General features: G+C 45.7%; 1 protein-coding gene across 1 annotated transcript in view; it reads right to left on the bottom strand.

Annotated features, from left to right (window-relative positions):
- SerT (Serotonin transporter) overlaps window positions 1–18076 on the bottom strand; it is an 860179-nt gene that overhangs the window by 406426 nt on the left and 435677 nt on the right. The window contains exon 7 of the mRNA XM_050183099.3: window positions 5767–5891. Within this exon, the coding sequence (XP_050039056.2) occupies window positions 5767–5891 (125 nt within the window). The remainder of the gene's footprint in view (window positions 1–5766; window positions 5892–18076) is intronic.

The raw sequence follows: 18076 nt of genomic DNA, 5'->3' as shown, positions 1-18076 counted from the left end.
CTCGAGTCCGCGTAAATGACTGACGCTCCTTTACAGCTTCGAAGGGCTACCGCGATGGCCATTTCTTCTGCTTCGTGAGCGAAGTTGGGTACCACCGTGGCTGCGTTGACGAGTGAGCCAAGGGCGTCCACCACAGAGACCGCGTAGGCGCCTCGATTACAATATCTGGCCGCATCAACGAAGAGGACTTGCGTTTCGTTACGTTTGATGTTGTCAAGGAATGCCTTCGCTCTCGCTTTTCTCCGCCCTTCGTTGTGGGTGGGGTGTATGTTTCGTGGGATGAGATCAACGGTTATTGATCTCTTGGCGTTTGTGCATAGTTGCAACTTCTCTGGTTGCATGAAGAGGGGCTGTATGTCTGCTTCTAGTAAGATCTCGATGCCAGCCCTTGTGATTGAGAGCCGCTTAATTTGGGAGTTTCTCTGTGCCTCAAAGCGTTCGGTTGCCGTGTTGTGTAGCCCCAACTGGAGGAGTCGTTCCGTGGTAGTGTTTCTAGGGAGGCTTAGGACCTTTTTCATACCCGTTCTGATTACTGTATCAATTTTATTCAGCTCCGTCTTCTTCCAGTTGAGGAAGGGGGCGGCGTAGGTTACGTGGCTGATGAGGAAAGCGTGAAATGCTTTCATGAGGTTGTCCTCTTTCCTTCCGTCCCTTTCGCTGGCGACCCGTGATATGACCCTGGTGAAGTTGAGGGTGCTCTTTGTGATGCGTTTAGTGCCTCCGCGTTGTCATTGCTGCAAGCCCCAGTGACCATGCCCAGGACCTTGATTGTGTTACACCTGGGGATGTTTCCTCCGTCCGTGGTGTGTAGGTAAACGGGGAGGGAGCTAAGAGGCTGTCTCAGCCTGGGGCCTTGTTTGCACAGAAGGGGCTCCGATTTGCTGGGGGAGAGCTTCAGTCCCGTGTTTGCAAGAAAAGCTTCCTAGGTGTCCAGCGCTTGCTGTAGATTCTGCTCCAGAGTGCCTAGCGGGCCACTCGTGGACCAAATGGTGATGCCGTCGGCATAAATAGCGTGCCCTACCCCCGGGACTTTCGACAGTTTGTTTGCGAGATCATGCATTGCGATGTTGAAAAGAAGCGGCGAAAGCACTGACCCTTGCGGGGTACCGATGTTACCTAGCATGTGCTTTCTGCTTCTGATTTTTCCGACGTTTATGGTGGCCGTTCGGTTATCCAAAAACGATCTTACGAAATTGTGGGAATTTAGTCTGAGATCTAAAGTGGAGATTTCGTTGAGGATGTGCTCGTGCCTGAAAGTGTCGAAGGCCTTGGTTAGGTCGAGCACCAGGATGCCTTTTACATCCCTGGATTTGTTGTCTATGACGGCGTTAATGATGAGTAGCATGGCGTCTTGTGTGGATAGTGATTTTCTGAAGCCTATGAGATTGTGCCGGAATAGGCCGTTTTCTTGAATGTGCTCTCCAATTCTATTGTGGATGGCATGTTCTGCGACCTTCCCGAGGCACGACGTAAGGGAGATGGGGTCTCAGATTCTCTGCATGAAGCGGTTTTCCGGGTTTGGGGATACGGACTACATTGGCAGTTCGCCATTCGTCTGGCACCCGGCCTTCAGCCCATACCTGGTTAATTTTGCTCGTAATGATTTGTATAGTTTTGTCATCAAGATTTCAGAGTAATTTGTTTGTTAGTCCGTCTGGGCCGGGGCCGAGCGTTCGTTTAGTTCATAAAGGGCGTGCACAATCTCCGAAACTTCGAAAGGACGATCCAGCAATAGTTGAGGTGTCTCCTTATACTCTCGTGTCGGGTGGTCCCACGGGACAGATTTGCGCTCTACTGGTAGGTAAATGTCTGCCAGGGCGTCAGCAAAGTCCCGCGGACTCGTGCCTTCTTTCGTGTGTAGGTGAACGAGCCTTTCGATCGTTAGTCGGTCATAACTCTTGGTCGGTTTGTTGTTGTCTGCGAATAGGATCTTAAGAAGGCTCCACTTGCTGCCCCTTCTCATTTTACCGTCCGCCTCATTACACACTTTGTCCCACTGCTGCGCATTGAACTTTCTGGAGTGTTCTTCGATCTCTTTGTTGATTTTCGTTAATTTAGACCTCAGCCTCCAATTTAGCTTCCGCTGTTTCCATCTTTCTCTTAGCGCGTTCTTGGCCTCCAGGAGGTGTGCGAGTCTGGAGTCCATGGCTGGCACCTCCAGATCCACGCTTATTTCTTTAGTGGCATTGGCCACCGTAATTTTCAGATTTGCCAGGAGCTCTTCGAAGGTTTCTCCTTGTTTGTCCGCATTACCCCTCATTCTTCTGAAGAGGTCCCAGTCGACGTAGGTGGGAGAAGTGGGTGTGATGCGGACGTTGATTTCAAGGATGTAATGATCATTGACAAAGTCCTCTTGCAGGTTGTCCCATGACCCGTCAGCGTTTCTGCGGAACGTCAGGTCCGGGGTGGTGTCCCTCTGAACCGAGTTGCCTCTGCGCGACGGAAACCTTGAGTCCGTGATGAGTTGCATGCCTAGGGTATCCGCACACTCGGCAAGGTTAATTCCTTTCCTGTCATTGGTGGCGTAGCCCCAGACGCTGTTGTGCGCGTTGAAGTCCCCGGCAACGATCAGTGGCCTGTCCTTGGCTTGCGACGCGACCGATGTGAGGAGTTTGTTAAAGTTTCTAAGTCTGTCAGTCGGGGAACTGTGGACGTTTAATATTTAAAAGTTGGTCGTTAGGGCCCGACTGGGGTTGGTTTCTGTGAACATGGATTCCAGGCCTTTTTTGTACGTCGGGGTGCCCCTTTCCACAAAGCCGACATCTTTGCGGATGAGGGTGGCAACGCCCCTGGATTGTTTGAACTCGGGGTTCATGGGTCCGCCTGGAAACCCTGTACCCCGAGAAGGACATGTTTCGAATGTTCTTTTCCGGCCCGCATTCTTGTAGGATGATGACGTGTGGCGTTTCTTTACATGATCTGACGAGTTGCGTTAGGTTAGATTTTTTTTGTTGAATGAGTTACAGTTCCATTGCCAGATCTTGAAATATTCTGGTGCGCTATTCATTGTGCTGGTATGGCATGGCCCCATTTATGCTGGGCTCACTCACTGAGCCTGGCGGCTTGGAGGGTGCGGGTGGCGCAGGTGTGGGTCCCAGGGCAGACATGGGCCCTGGGAAGGCGTGGGGATTATTTTCGTGGTTTTGGGATGAGCGATTGGTCTTTCTAGGCGGTCGAGTCTGCCGCAGATTTGTGTGAGTACCTCCTTAATTTCAGTAATTACCGATTAAAATACGTTGTACTTGCTCTTCTTCTTCTTGCTGCGCTTCTTAAATTTGTTGTCACTGACGGAGGCGTTAGAAGGAGCCTCGCTGGCATCAGACAGACGCGTCCACGTCGGGCGTGTCATCAGTTTGGATGACGAGGGCCCTGCGTTTGTGCGTGCTACACGATGCGACCATGGTCCCTGAAGATTGAGGGATTGGTGTTGGTGTGTTGTTTGTTAAGATACGGCCTTCCAGCCTGGCTAGGGTTGCCCTGAGTTCAGCTAGTTCCTGTTTGAGCGCTTTATTTTCCCTCTCTAGTGTGCGTATTCGCAGGTCTGCCAAGTGCTCTGACTGTGCCTCACCTGGCTTTGAAGTTGGCGGTGCAGAACCGTTGTTGCCGACCGTGTCGGCCCATGTCATTTTCTTGCCGGACCGTCTGGAGCTGGATCTCGACCCGGGATCGGCCCGGGATCGGCCCCTGGAGCGGGAGCGCCCTCTAGATTGGGAGCGGCCTTTGGATTGAGAGCGCCCTCTGGATTGAGAGTGCCCTCTGGAGTGGGAGCGCTGCGTGGGAGCATGGAGCCACCTGCCCGGTCCTGCTGCATGGCCGCTGGGTCATTTACCTCGTACGGGTTGGCTTCTCTGTCGGAGCGGTTTCGTCTTCTTCTCCAGCGTCTTCGCACGACGTATGGGATGTGAAATCTGTCTGCACGAATGGTCGCCCGTGGGGTGATTGCCCTCGCAGAGCTGGTATGTCGGGGTGCAGCTGTGTAGTTCTGCAGCGCAGTTTGGGAACGCTTCTCCGCAGCTGTGGCATTTACTTCTCTCTTCGAAAACATTCAAAGAAGCGTAAGCCGACGCAGCCGCGTCTGTGCTCATTTGTAACTTCCTCTTCTTCCCAGCGAAAGTTGGTGAAAAAACAACTTGCCGCAGGTGGGGAACAATCCCACAACCGTAGCGTCGAGGGTTGTGGGAAGGTTGCAGCTCTAGCACTGCAAATGTACCCACAGTGGCGGCGCGGTAGCTATGGCGTTGCACGGCTAACACCGAAGGCGCGGTATTGAATCCGGACCACGGCGGCCACGCTTCGATGAAGCGAACAGCAGAAACGCCCGTGTACCAGCATGCACGTTAAACAATTCAAGGTGGTAGAAATTAATACGGCGTGCATCATATATCATATTGTGCTTTCGGCACGAGATACACCAGAATTTATTTTCAATAAGCATGTGCCCATCCGGAAATAGATGAGGCATTAGCAAAAAATACTCTTCCCTGAGGCGGTGATTCTGTAATTGTATACTGGTGCGAAAGCATTCCTGTTACTTTGTCTACTCTACCCAGGCTGTTCAAGGTTAATCTAGGCAGTGTTCCAGTTATGGCGCTGCTTGAAAGCGGAGCACTGGTATGGGGCGTTCATATACGGCGCCCGAAAGGATGCCTGGCTGGCTGAGGAACTACGACGACCGCGTAAAGTCAACAGACCATAAGAGTAGGGCTCATTAGCTGCGCTTGAAATTCAAATGCTCCAAATGACGAGAAGAGGGAGATGGAAAAAGATAAGATGCATCTACATTATTTTCTAGATTTCGCTTTCGACCACAGCTAAGTTCACCTTGGCTTTCCTTGCCTTCATTGTCTAATGGCTTTACGTAGTCATGATTCTAAAAAAAATGATGGCCTTATTAATTAGCGCCTGTGTGTGGCACGTCTTTCCTTGGTCCTTGTCTTTTCACGCGCTATAAGTCTCATGATCGTCGCGGTTTCCTCTCCGCTCGTTCACACATGAAAGCACAGGTCCAGTTATTTGTTTGGGCACCGTCCCTGTAAGTAATGCCGGTTACCAGACCAGTGTTGCCGTGCTCAAGCGGCGCCTTTATTCTCAGCCTTTATTTTCTGTCGGCACACAGTACCCTTATTGCATGTGTTTCAGTTTCCTGCTGATGATTTCGATGCCCGCAGTCCGCTGTGGTTTCTCGCCCCAAGCTTGTCGCGTTTGCGCTCGCACCTTCAATTCCATATAGGAATCGCATTAGATAAAAAAAATCTGACGTCGTACTCAAGCACTCAGTCGTTGTTACGATCAGAGACGCAGCCATCCGCAAAAATTAGGTTGGCCTTCCCCCGCTGAACTGCACTATCAACACGGTTACCGCTAACGACCGCCAATTTCGTACGTATAAAATTTGACGCCCCTTCATGCAATTCAAGTTACATTACATTTCTCGCAAAACACAGCGGCAAATTTGATAAGAGCCCCAGGACCAACAAGAGTGAATGCTATCCGAAGCCTCGTGATCGCTTTACAATATTTTGTTAAAAACGACAGCCACTGCTATTATTTATTTAGTAACACAAATAATCCAATTGGTGATTTGCGAGCATTTTGTCAGGATGTTTATTCTGCTCTCGTGTGTCTCAAAAGCCTCATCAATTTTTGCTGCTGCCCCACCAGTTTAGGTGATCAAATTGTTCATATGCTAATGCACTTTCTTGGGTTAAGTCCTCCACCAAACCGGACAATACGGCACTGTAGATAAACTTTTGTCTGGCTACTTACCATCAGTAGCCACGTCGGCGATGTCTTTTTGCAACACGTGAGCCATGTACCCGAGCACAGAAAATATGACGAACCCAGCCAGGAAGCTCGTGAGGCAGTTGATAATGCTTGTCACAAGGGCATCCCTGAAAATAATGACAGCTTTAACTTAAATGTCTGACAGTAGTCGTGTTTTTTTTTATTGTGAGAAACAGCGGACAACATTTCGTTAAGTGATTGCCTTTCCGCGTATCTGATAGCGAACTTCACTTATTCTCAAGAGAGGGAGGAAATCAGACATGTTAAGCTGCACCCAATCAGCCGAGGACGACACGCCAGAACACAGGGGCATATCTGTGTACCCTCTGAAAGTTCATTCCTACAAATGTGCCACTATATATAAACAAATTTCAAACAGCAAGAACTCTATAATTATTCTAAAACAGAATATTCACGAGTTAGGTATAAAACATATTTCTTCGTACACTGAAAAACTGTGCCTTTCTGATGAGCCTGCTTACGAGTTGTGCAGCGTGGACAGGATGCCTTGATTTACATATGTGCTGACTGCAACGTCAGCAAACGGTAAATTAGTGACGCAAGAGGCGCCACTATTCGGCAGAGCTCGCGTGATAGCAATCCTCGAAGTGTAGTTTCATTTCATTCGTTTTAGATTTAGCCCCAATGTCCTTAAGAGTTTCGATTTGTAGTAATTGTGTTTCCTCTGTGGAACACACCCCAAACGAGACATGTTTGCTGATTCCACGTTTCCCATCTCATGCTGCGGTCCTCCTTTGCATATATTCAGAAAATAATTTTTTCTTCTTTTTTCAGTGATTGTTTCCAGACTGCTACTATTGTTTTACATGCAAAGTTGTGACAGAATTTTGTGCTTGTCGTATACAAATATTTGGATTTGTCTCTGTCAAAGCGCAATTATCATTAGAGACCGCGTCTAGTCTTTTGTGGCTTTTACCTGTACCACCGGATTTCGTTCCTGAAAGGTATAATAATGGCGAAATAAAGCAAAGAAATTCATGAATGTGGGTTGCCACGAGTGAAGTGTGGCAAGCCTCGTCTTGTGCTGCACCAACTATATCCATTTCATGCCTCTTCTCTCTGCGTCGCGCCTACCATTCTGCATAGCTTTATTGTGGGCTGTTGCGCGTGAGTACAGTTTTAAGCGCAGCGGCTATTACAGTACCTTTGCGAAGGCTCACACATAATTACAGCAGTCTATAGGTTATTGTGGCGACGAGTTGGGAATGTAAAGCTAGCCGCTAACAAGTCTTTGACGTTGCCTTTCTCCTAGACGGCTGCCGTGCCATGTTTATACATGATTTCCACCAGCACCCGATGCAGCGTACAAGACAACAGCAGCAGTAGAAATGTCCGTTGAATACATAAACGAATCGGCGCTTTAAAATCGCCCATGACATCTCATGTAACAGTGACAAGCTTGCGCCCTGAGATGGACGCCCTTAAGATGGAGTCACGAAAACCGACGCGGAAGTATGATTTTTAAAAGTAGTGCCGAGCAGAGGTCGCCAGGAGCAGTGTGGTTTTCACGGAAATTGTAGAAAGCTTGCCAGAAAACTGACACCGCACGTGGTCGCCTGTAAAAGATAATCCAGATCACCAAGTGCGTTTTATGCACCATAAATGTCTCGGAGAAAAGTCGCATGAGGTTGCTTAGAATGAACAAGCCAAAGCTATCGGCCATCGGCAGTAGAAGTGCCACATCAAAATGGCGTCGTGACGCTTCAAGGCGCTGGAAGTAGCCGGTGACTGTCTTTCCAATGGAACCACTTTGTTATTCGGAAGGCATGTCGGGGAGGTAAAAAAAGACCACTCGGGATGACTGTCCACGTTAATTCGATTCGGACTCAATCAATGTAGTGACACGCCGCTGTGACACCACCGAAGACCGTCAGGCATGAGGCTTCCACTGCAGCTGGGCTCACGTCTCTCGCCTCGTTCATGATGACGCTGCGGTGGTGCCCTTTGTAAAGAGCTAGTGTCGAATAGTGCCACGCCTGGAGTAATGAAAAAAGCAAGTAATGACATAAAACATCTAAAGAAATATCATCATATTTCTACGTCTCACCGTTGCTGTTGGTTGTGGCCTTAAAACCCTTTACTGATGGCACAGAACGACAGAAAGCTGACCTAGTTGGTAAAAATTCATTATGCAAAAAAGAAGTGAGGCGTGCAGACAGGACACAAGAGAAGAGAAGTGGACAACACGAACGCTGACTATCAACTGAAGGGAGCACTGAGGCGAAAAAGAAAGAAGACACAAAACTCATCTGCGCAAGCTCAGGAATGGTAACACCACGTATCAGTCAGGTACACGTGCTGGTCTACGGTTGACCTCTTGTCAAGACATAATCTTGATAGGGTTGTCTGTAATGTTAAGAAAGCAAAATTCCTCACCTTAGAACTGTTTTTCTCGGCGAAGACCCATAAGCAAGAAATTCCTTTTCGTGCTATACTGTCAGAGAAAGGAACGTGGAAGGTCTGTGTCGCTAGTTACCTACAGAACTGCTTAAATTCACTAGTTATTTCAGACCCTTTTTGCTTGCATAATTCTCAGGCACTAGTTCACTATTTGAGAGAGGAAAATCCTGGTGATTGTACAGCTTTTAGTATGGATATCGAAGACCTGTATTATTCCTTGCCGCATGTTGGGTTGCTAAATTCCGTAAATGAGTGCAATAAAGAACAAGTGCAAGAGTCAGCTTTTATTGACAGATTCGGTGTTTCCACGGGAGCTTTTCTAGAAATTCTTTCAATGCACTTGAAGTCGGCGCTGCTTGGGTGGAGAGGTGGCGTTTTTCTGCAGAAATCAGGCCTTTGTATTGGCTCAAAGGATACCCCTATTCCTAGCAATATTTACCTGAGTTACCTGAACTGCTTAGAGAATGCCTTAGGTGATGGCGTTATCAAGATATTTCGTTACGCTGATGATTACCTGATTTTTTGCAATAGGGAAGAATTCGATTCCGCTGCTACCTCAGTAGGTGAGCAATTTAAACTTTATGAAGGAGGATTAAAGTTTACCAAGGAATTTCCTCAGCGACGCGTAATTAAGTTTCTTGACATTTCCTTGGTCTTCGAACAAAAGCACGTTTGTTGGCAGTACTCCCAAGATCTTCGAAGCCGTTGCTAAACTTTCAATCCAAGCATTCCAAAGTAGTAAAAAAAACGGAATTGCCATGTTGTGCCTTAAGTCTTCTCTCACCAGATCCTGCATGCACAGAATGAGCGCCAGTTTTAATGCGCAGGTCCCGCGCCTATTAGAAGCAGGTTATCCTAGTGTAGCCGTGGCCACTGTAGCTGAGCGCCTAAAGAAGTCGATTTCAAGGGGGGCGGAACTGATTACAGAAAGCAGTAATAGCAAAACAGAGTGGTAGCTATTCCATACACTCATTCAGCGTCGCACAGGCATAAAAAAGTTGCAAGTAGATATGATGTTAATGTTGCTTTCCCTGCTCTCAATAAGCTAGGTAAGATATGCGCTGCCGTACAGAGAAAAAAGGAGCTGGTAAAAGGCAAAAAACGAACGGATATTTGTCCAGTGAAGCACAATAAGAACAACAGTTTTACTGACCGCCGTATGGGTGTGGTTTATAAAATTCCCCTTAGCTGTGGTCAGTTCTACGTAGGGCAAACAGGACGGTGTATCAATCAAGGCTAATGGAACATAAAAGGTCGTTAACCGGTGGATCGCCTTCTAATCTTTCCTTACATGGCCAAGATTGTTACTGCACGCCAGAGTTAGATGAATGCGCGATATTGTACAGGCATAAGAATGAAGATACGCGTCTTATGGTAGAGGCATGGCATATCTATAATGGTGGAAGTGCGTGTGTGAGTCAGCCTTCGATTGCTTTACATAAGGAAGAGATTAAGTGCCTTAACAGTTATCTCTCATGTAGACCGGCACGTGTACCCGACTGACACGTAGTGATACCATTCCTGAGCTTGCGCAGATGAGTTTTGTGTCTTCTTTCTTTTTCGCCTCAGTGCTCCCTTCAGTTGATAGCCGGCATTCGTGTTGTCCAATTCTCTTCGCTTGTGTCCTGTCTGCACGCCTCACCTCCTTTTTGCATATTGATGGCACATTTATGTATACGAAGAGCTATTTGTGTTCTGAATGTGCAAGACATATCAAGAATGAACATATCAAGAATTGAAATAAGAAATTGTTTGCGGAACCTTTTCCTGAAGAACAGGCGAGACCCCCAGGCCGTAAAACTGAAAATGTGTCTCACCCAAAGCAGCCTACGGTTTTGTTTTATAAACTGTACAGACACCTGTTGTCATGTGTCAAGCATAGCTGTCCAATCCATTTGCGCCTAAGATCCCACTGCCGTCGGCGACCTTGCATCAGTATGTCCCCTCTGACCGTGCTTCCAAATGAAAGCAAGTCGCGTACCCCAACTTCTATGCGGTCCCGTGTTCCTACTCTAAACGAGCAATTAATGCCTGCTGGCTGTTATTTACTGTTTGTGTAACCCATTTATCCCGAATCTTCATATTTAATACTGAAACTCGGCAAGGCAAAGCCTTTCTTTTGACATGTTGCTTGTAGGCAGCATTACTCTATAAAGCCTTAATCATTAATAAATACATGCTCAGGCTTGCCGCGCTGAGGTTGGTAGTAAATGACAAGAAAGTAAAGTTGAAAGGCGATTCAGCCTCCAGTTGAATGATAGGCCACTAAAATATCAATTTCTGGGGCCCTATTTGTAAAGCTATTCAAATATGTTTTTATTGCAATAGCTGTTATATGGACACTCCATGCGAATTTTTGGCGGCGTCGTCGCCGTGGTGTTCTGCATAAATTCGAAGGGCAATAACACCGTCGCCGCGCCCTACGCTGTATGTGCGAGTGAAAACGTGCGCGGGGAGCCGATGATGGCGGCTCAGTCTCACGCGCGCAAGGGAGGAAAGCGGGAAGTAAACGCGCCATTTTCTGTCACGCAAGCGGCACCAGGGGAGAGGGAGGGAAGGGTGGCGGCATTGTACACTGGCAGCAACTGTGTGTGCACGACCACGCGTGGTCCCGCGCGTTGTATATTGAAAGCGATCTGCGTCAGGGGCAGAATCTAGGTGCGCCCAAAGGCTCAAAACTTTGCGCGTGCTGTGTTCTCGCCGCTCAGTTTGCGTTGAAGTGATGTGCAGCACAATGTTCAATTCTGCTGCCACCCTTCTTCGTGCCAGCGTTACGACAGCGAATGTCCGCAGTCATCGAGTGTGATGTGTTCATGCTTGCCTGTGCGTGTGGACACCACTCTTGTTAACTTAGTTTATAAGTTAATATGTAGCAGTTCATATGGACGATAAAACTACTATCCTTAGTTTGTATAGCTGTCTACTAATTTGCTATCGCAATCGATGTTTCCCTTTCCGGACATACCTGCGGCTCTTTATTCCAATACGTTGACATCAAAATTGACGTAACCACTAACGCTAAGCCTGGGCGGGAAGCCACAGCGTTGTTTCAAGAGGGCAATCAAACGCTCTCCCCTTTAATAGGAGGTCGCTTTTGTTTGCTTTCAAAGCCAATAGCATTACCTGCATTGAGCGGTATTTCATTATGGCCATTTAATTTCATGTATATAACGCTGCAATTCTCTGTATTTTTTCATACGGTAATTATGTGAAACAGTAGTTCGTGCCTGAAATTTCGATATCGTAATGTATGCTGTTTTTTTAGCGCTTCTTGGGCTCACATTATGTTTGCAATGTTAGGAGTACCACTGGTTTATCCTAGTGTATGCCTTGTAAAGGGGGTCCTAACCTCTGTCAAGTGAATTAACTTTCACTTTTTAGTTCGGATTTCTCCTATTATATATGTAAATAAACTTAATTCAATTCAATTCAATCTCTGAAGGTCCTTAAGCCAACTTGTTTCCGAAACTACCAAGATTTTCAGTTCGTGTTATTGGCCTTGCGTTTTCAAACAGCTCGCTCCCAGACTGCGCTATTAGTGTCAAAGATGGGATATCTGATCACAAGTTACTCGTTTTAGAATGTCCTACTTCTGACTCGCGATCACCGGCCAAACCTTCTGACAGTGTTATCAGGGACTACACGCATGCGGATGATGATGCAGCGCTCAGCTAAGTCGAATCCTTGTTCCCATATTTTAATAAGATGGAAGTCTTTGATAAGTTATAGTCAGTGGCGTACCAACTGTTTGTCGAGTCGGGGGGGGGGGACAGTAATCTCTCTCTCTCCCTATATATATATATATATATATATATAGCAATATTGGAAAGTGATTTTTGCAGTGCGTGCCACCTGGCATCGCTCTACCACCCCTACTCTGTCTGCACTGACGCCACGCCAACAAAGGCAGCTGCGCTACTCTAACGTCGCATATAACTTGCCCTTCTGCAGATAACGCTTGTTTTTCCTGTGCTATAGTACGAAGTCCGGCACGGAAGGCTTCTTCCAAGAAGAACGGCGTGAGTCGGCGTGCTGCGAGGGTGGGAGGGATGTTAGGCAGATGCCAGCCGCCATAGACCAATAAACGATGACGCGTTCTTTTGTTTAATGTGTCGGTGATACGCTGACTTGTTGGAAAATATTCATTGAAGGTGATACGGATGCTCATGCTTACGAATGGGCGGAGAATGCATAATCAGAGTGGGCCCAGGTGGCACGTATACTGTAAAGTACGCCTCACTTTTGGATTACTCGATTGACATTGCAATAGAAGAAGATAAAAAATGCACCAGTGAAAGCTATCTTTCTCATCGACAGAGGTTTCAGTCGTACATTATGAACCATTACAGTCTACTGTTTCCAACATTTTAGGAAGCGTGTCACTGAAGTGAGGCAAGAAAGTCACTAAAATTCTCGCTATAACTGTGAAGTGGATTTGAACATGTAGGTGTTTTAAACACTTTAGTATAAAGTAGCGTGAAATAAACAATTTACTTATATGTGTCATGTTGGTCTAACGTTCGTGGAGCTAAAGGAAAACAGTGAATTTACCAATAGAGTATAGAGAGGGCTAACTTCACAAATGTATTTACTGTAGGATAGGCGACTATGTAAGTTTCGAATATGAATAGTTGGCATGTAATATTTTATTCGTATTTGAAAATGAATTATTCATCACTTTGGTACATCAAAACTAACCAAATATTTCGCAACAACCGACTGTTCCAATCAGGTTACTGTTTTCCACATGCTGAAAAAAAGTATCGCAAATTATAATTACCACAAATAAAATAGCCAGAAAGTTTTCGAAGCAATGCAGAAACAAAATTGGTCATGCAAGCTTTATTTTCGGTTCTGAGGGGAAGTGTGGCACTGATTCACACTCCTTCCGTTACATCTTGTACACATACATAAATAGCCAAGAATGCATGTACGTAGGAACTTCCGTCCCCGTACCACAATTTGTAGTGCAATGCACGCGTAATGCAGAGGTTGTGGGTTTGCCTCTCACCATCAGCCAAGTTGCATTTTCCTTCGTTTCCCATAAGATTATCACCTCTGCACTTCAATTAGAATCTACAAATAATTTATCCTACGTTTCCCGCTTCTTTTTTATCTGTTGGTTTCACACGGTTCTAACAAATATATGGGAGCATTCTTTAAAAAACCAGTTCCCTTACAAAACCGGGCCCCTCGGTCCCCCTTCTTTTCGCCCATTACTTGACAATCGGCTATATTGTGCTTATGGCCTGCCAATTAGTCTTTCTTGCAGCCTAGGCAGGTAGGAGTGTTATCTCTTAAGTTACAACCAGTGGTGTGTTTTTGTAAAAGACAGTGCATTGTGTCTAGGGCGCACAAATACCTCCTTAGCGCTTTGTTTCCGTTTTCCATAACTACTAATATTTTTTCACCAAACATTTATTATGGGTTTTTCAAAAGATCGTCAGCTCCAAATGTCTGTCATTCTTGGAAAGCTTGTTTGCTTAAAGGTGTCAAGCGGCTATTCGAGTAGTTCTTTTCGTGACTATTGTGATCATGTGTTTAAAACGATCTTAATTGTGCGTGATAGTTGACTATCTATTCAGTGCAAGCAGGTTTCTAACTATACTGAAACAAACATTCCTGCTGTAAATATATACGTCTGTTTGTATATCTGATATTGAATACCTACTATTCGTATTCGATTCGTATTCCAAAAGTCGATGGCCTGTCTCTAATATTTACATAGTGGATTATGACAGCTTAAATTTTTCATTATCCTCTGATTGGAAGGTTACAACACAGCACGATTCAAAAGAACACAAGCGACGCAGTTTTCGTAGCATGAAAATGCATTTAGTCTGCTTATTGTCCTTACATTTCTTGTGCTTGATGACGTTCGTGGAAGCGGAACTAGATTCTGTGGAACGCGCAAGGTAAATATACCTGGTAGCGAAGCTTCCATAGGAGCCCATACGTTCAAAACATGGCGGTCCATCGGCGGTCCATGGGGCTTAGCGCCATCTGTATGTGGTGGGAACACTTCCGGCGGAAGAAAAAATAATGTGACGCCATGTCCGTTAAAAGCAGAAGTGACGTCACTTTGTTTTCGAAAGCGCGAAATTTGTTTTGTTTTTCTTCCTTTGGAGCTACATATTCAAATGCCCCGCCATTCGACTTGATGGGCGTTTCGAGCTTTCAGCGTGGAAAGCGATGCAGGTAAAGGCCAGCCGTACGGTTGTCGAAATCACATCCCTGCACAGAACATACTTTCTTTGGAGGCCGACGAAAGCTTTAGGTGTAGTGTGCTGATCCTATTGTTGGATACCAAGCCCATCGGCCAGCGCAGTCGCACGAAAACAACTACACAATTATCTGGCGGTCTTAACTCCCTACTTTTGACTGAACAGATTAAGAAGCAACGAAGTTACCCGCGTCAACAAATTCAGACAAACTTTGACAAGCAAGAAAGCGCAAACTGTGAGGGGGGCGTATTTCAACAGGTGATACGAGTGCGCCTTTCTGCCCATTTCAAGACGTGCATTGCATTGCGAGTGATTGTGGCGTCAACCCCCCCTGTAGCGATGGGCGCTGAAAATAAATGCATTTATTAATAATAATAAAATTAAACTTGTATTTTCTTAACTCGTCACGAATGTTAAAATTGTCTAGGAATTTTATTTTCGTTGAATGAATCTAACTGTGTCTCGTTTGAATTAAAAAACGCGTTTTTCTTTCCCAATGTTTGTTCCCTCCAAACATAGTCGAGCTTCAATCGCTGCTCCCATAACCCCCCATGCTGATGTTGGTGACAATCTGTACTGAGCCGCTTTTCGCCCGAAGCTTCGCGACCTATTTGAATCGACCTTGGAAGGCGCTTGGCCGCATGTTGTTAACATGGCGATGACAATAGCCCGAAACCCGCCGTGGTTGCTCAGTGGCTATGGTGTTGAGCTGCTGAGCACGAGGTTGCGGGATCGAATCCCGGCCACGGCGGCCGCATTTCGATGGTGGCAAAATTCGGAAAACACCCGGGTGCTTATATTTAGGTGCACGTTCAAGAACCTAATCAGAAATAATCAGAAAGTGGTTTTGGCACGTAAAACCCGATAATTTGACAATTGCCCGAGCCACATTTTACCATATATTAATATTACTTTGCGCAATAATATCAATATTATTGATAATATTAAGTAATACCAATATTACTTTACTTATCACGTATTAATATTAATACCATATTTTAGCACTTGATCTACCTGTAGTCCGCCGTGAAGCACTGATAGGTCCGAAAGGCTTGAGGAACGAAAGCGATTTGTTTAGTCGAGCGTGAACGAGCTAAACTGTTCCGATATTTAGGCCTTTTTTACGAAGTCCGTATATATCTTATTCGTCTGCTGTGTTCTAAATCTGAAGAGATAATTTGGTACACTGGGGTTTGGTAAAATAGTTCTCCGACACGGAAGCCAAAAGTCTACCCAATGAATGAATCTAGTGACACCGCTGAACCCATCCCGTATAAACGCATTGAAAAAGGTTTTGTCAATTATAAACTTCAATTGTGTGACCCCAATGTCAAGGCTGTGATGGCCACTGTGCTCTGAGGCACAATCACAATATGAAGGGTGCCAATGTGAAAGAAACCGTAGGTTCATCATGACCACGGAGCATAACCACTGTAGAGCGAGCTTCGGGCGCTTACATGTGGCATTTGAAATTCAAAGCGCGTTCTTCATGGCCGTTTTCCAATCAATTTTTCGAACTTTTAACTGATTACTACGTAGTAAAATTTGCTGTAAACAGACAAAAAGTGAGTAAATCTAGCGTCAAAATCGCAAAAACGGCAACACTGATGAAATACCGGTAAATTATAAAAGCAAATTTGATTTTGTGTTTTCAAAGGTCGTTAGGTGAGACGGGCTCAACAAACACGGGATGATGTAAATGATGGTAGATTAAACTTGTTTTGGACAGCCTAGCGATAGCTTTCTCAGCAATGCAGGCTTGCAAGAACTGAGGTTAAACAGCGCGAATGGAACAGGTCACAAGAAACAAATACCACAGACAAGCGCTGTCTGTCACCACTTGTCTCGGTTATTTGTTTCCTTGTACCCTTGTTTTATTCGCGCTGTTTCACCTACGTTCTAAATATGAATCAACTAGCCCTCATCAAGATCTTACTAAAGGCTTGCAAGGCACGTCCCACAGGCGTCTCGCACCGCAATGTGCGGGGTGACCCTTGGCTACTTAGCGCGGCCGGCCCAGCGTCCTCCGCTGCAGCATGTGGAGGTGAGGCCCAAAGGCAGAGGTTACGCAACTAACAAATCGTGCCTATGTGAGCCCAATTCTGAGAAAAAACTTGGCATCAGATGTTTTGTTGTACTTGTGCAGTGTGCAGCCGACAGTGCCCGCTTTCACGAGTGTGTGCGCTTAGGGGCGGGGGAGGATAAATGGCCTACTTTTCCTTTTCAGTTCTGACTGTGGGGGCAAGGGCATACACGCGCCCCCCACCCGAACTGGTAGATACAGCGATGACAAGCACGGTGTCGCGCACGTACAGGCAAATATCAACACAGCTCACTCGAAGACTACGAGCACTCGCTTTCGCAACGCTGGCGTGATGAAGACCGCCGGCAGCAACAAGCTAACGCTTCGCGCTGCCTCAGTTTCATTGCGAGAAAACCTTTCACGACCAAATAAGTGAAAGCAGTTTTGAAAGTTCTGGGAACCTCAATTGCACTTGCAGTTTCAATTACACAATTGACAGACGAATTACTACGAATCTACTACTAGATCAAAACTTCAAAGGCTACTGTAGACCTGCAGAGGTCGGGAAATTTACTGTTACTGAGTAGACCCTGTATGCTATATAAATACCAGTGACGAGTGCGCTGAAGAACCAATGGGGCAGAGACTCTACATGCAGCTGGTGGAGAGGCCACACCCCCATTATCAGGGCATCAAGCCGCTTTCTCTAGACACTAGTGATTTTGGTTGGGGCACTAGGCGAAATAATTCCCGGGTTTAAAAAGTGAGGAGGAGCAGACGACCTACTTTATTTCAGTCATTAATAGTAATTACTCCCTACTACTAAGCATCTCTAGTCATTTGTAATCAATTGTGGTCAACGCAAGCCGTCATTAGACATGTTGGTCATAGCCGAGTCATGAGTAGCCTTTACAAGTCATTTTAGTCATTATTAGTTATTAGTAGTCATTACTAACATTTCTAGTCATTTCTAATCAATTGTAGTCGTTGCAATTTGTTGTTATACATATTGGTCATTTCGTTATCATTGGTAGTCATTACAATACATTTCAGTCATTATTAGTCATACTGGTCATTACTTATAAGCGTCTTTAGTCATTTAAATCATTTGTAGTCATTACAGGTTATCGTTAGACATATTTTTCATTTCATAGTCATTACTAGTCAGGACAAGTCATTTCAGTCGTTATTAGTGATTATAGCTCAATAGTAAGCATTTTTAGTGATTTGTAATCAACTGTGGTCACTACAAGCCGTCGTTAGACATATTGGTCATTTCGCAGCCATTAGTAGTCATTACAAGTCATTAGTAGTCATAAGTCATTACTAGTAATTACTAACCTCTACTAATCTCTATTATAACATTTCCATTCACTAACTGTCACAATCAATCATTTGTCATTCTTTTCTGTCTTTAACCTGTCTCCGTTAGGCGTGATGACGATTTGGCGGACACTGCGGCGGTCAGATCTGCTGACACAAACTTAACCATGAGCCTAGCAAGGCTCGTGCATCAAAAAGAAAATGGCATACGGAAATCAATTAGTACGAACGAATAACATTTTAAGCGTAACCGTAGTTGCTAAATATAACCTTGCAATCCTTTATTTTCAATGCTCTAAAT

Source organism: Dermacentor andersoni, chromosome 3 (assembly GCF_023375885.2).
Source record: "Dermacentor andersoni chromosome 3, qqDerAnde1_hic_scaffold, whole genome shotgun sequence".
NCBI lineage: Eukaryota > Metazoa > Arthropoda > Arachnida > Ixodida > Ixodidae > Dermacentor > Dermacentor andersoni.
Note: the sequence above shows the minus strand (reverse complement) of the source record. Positions and strands in the feature narration are given on the sequence as shown.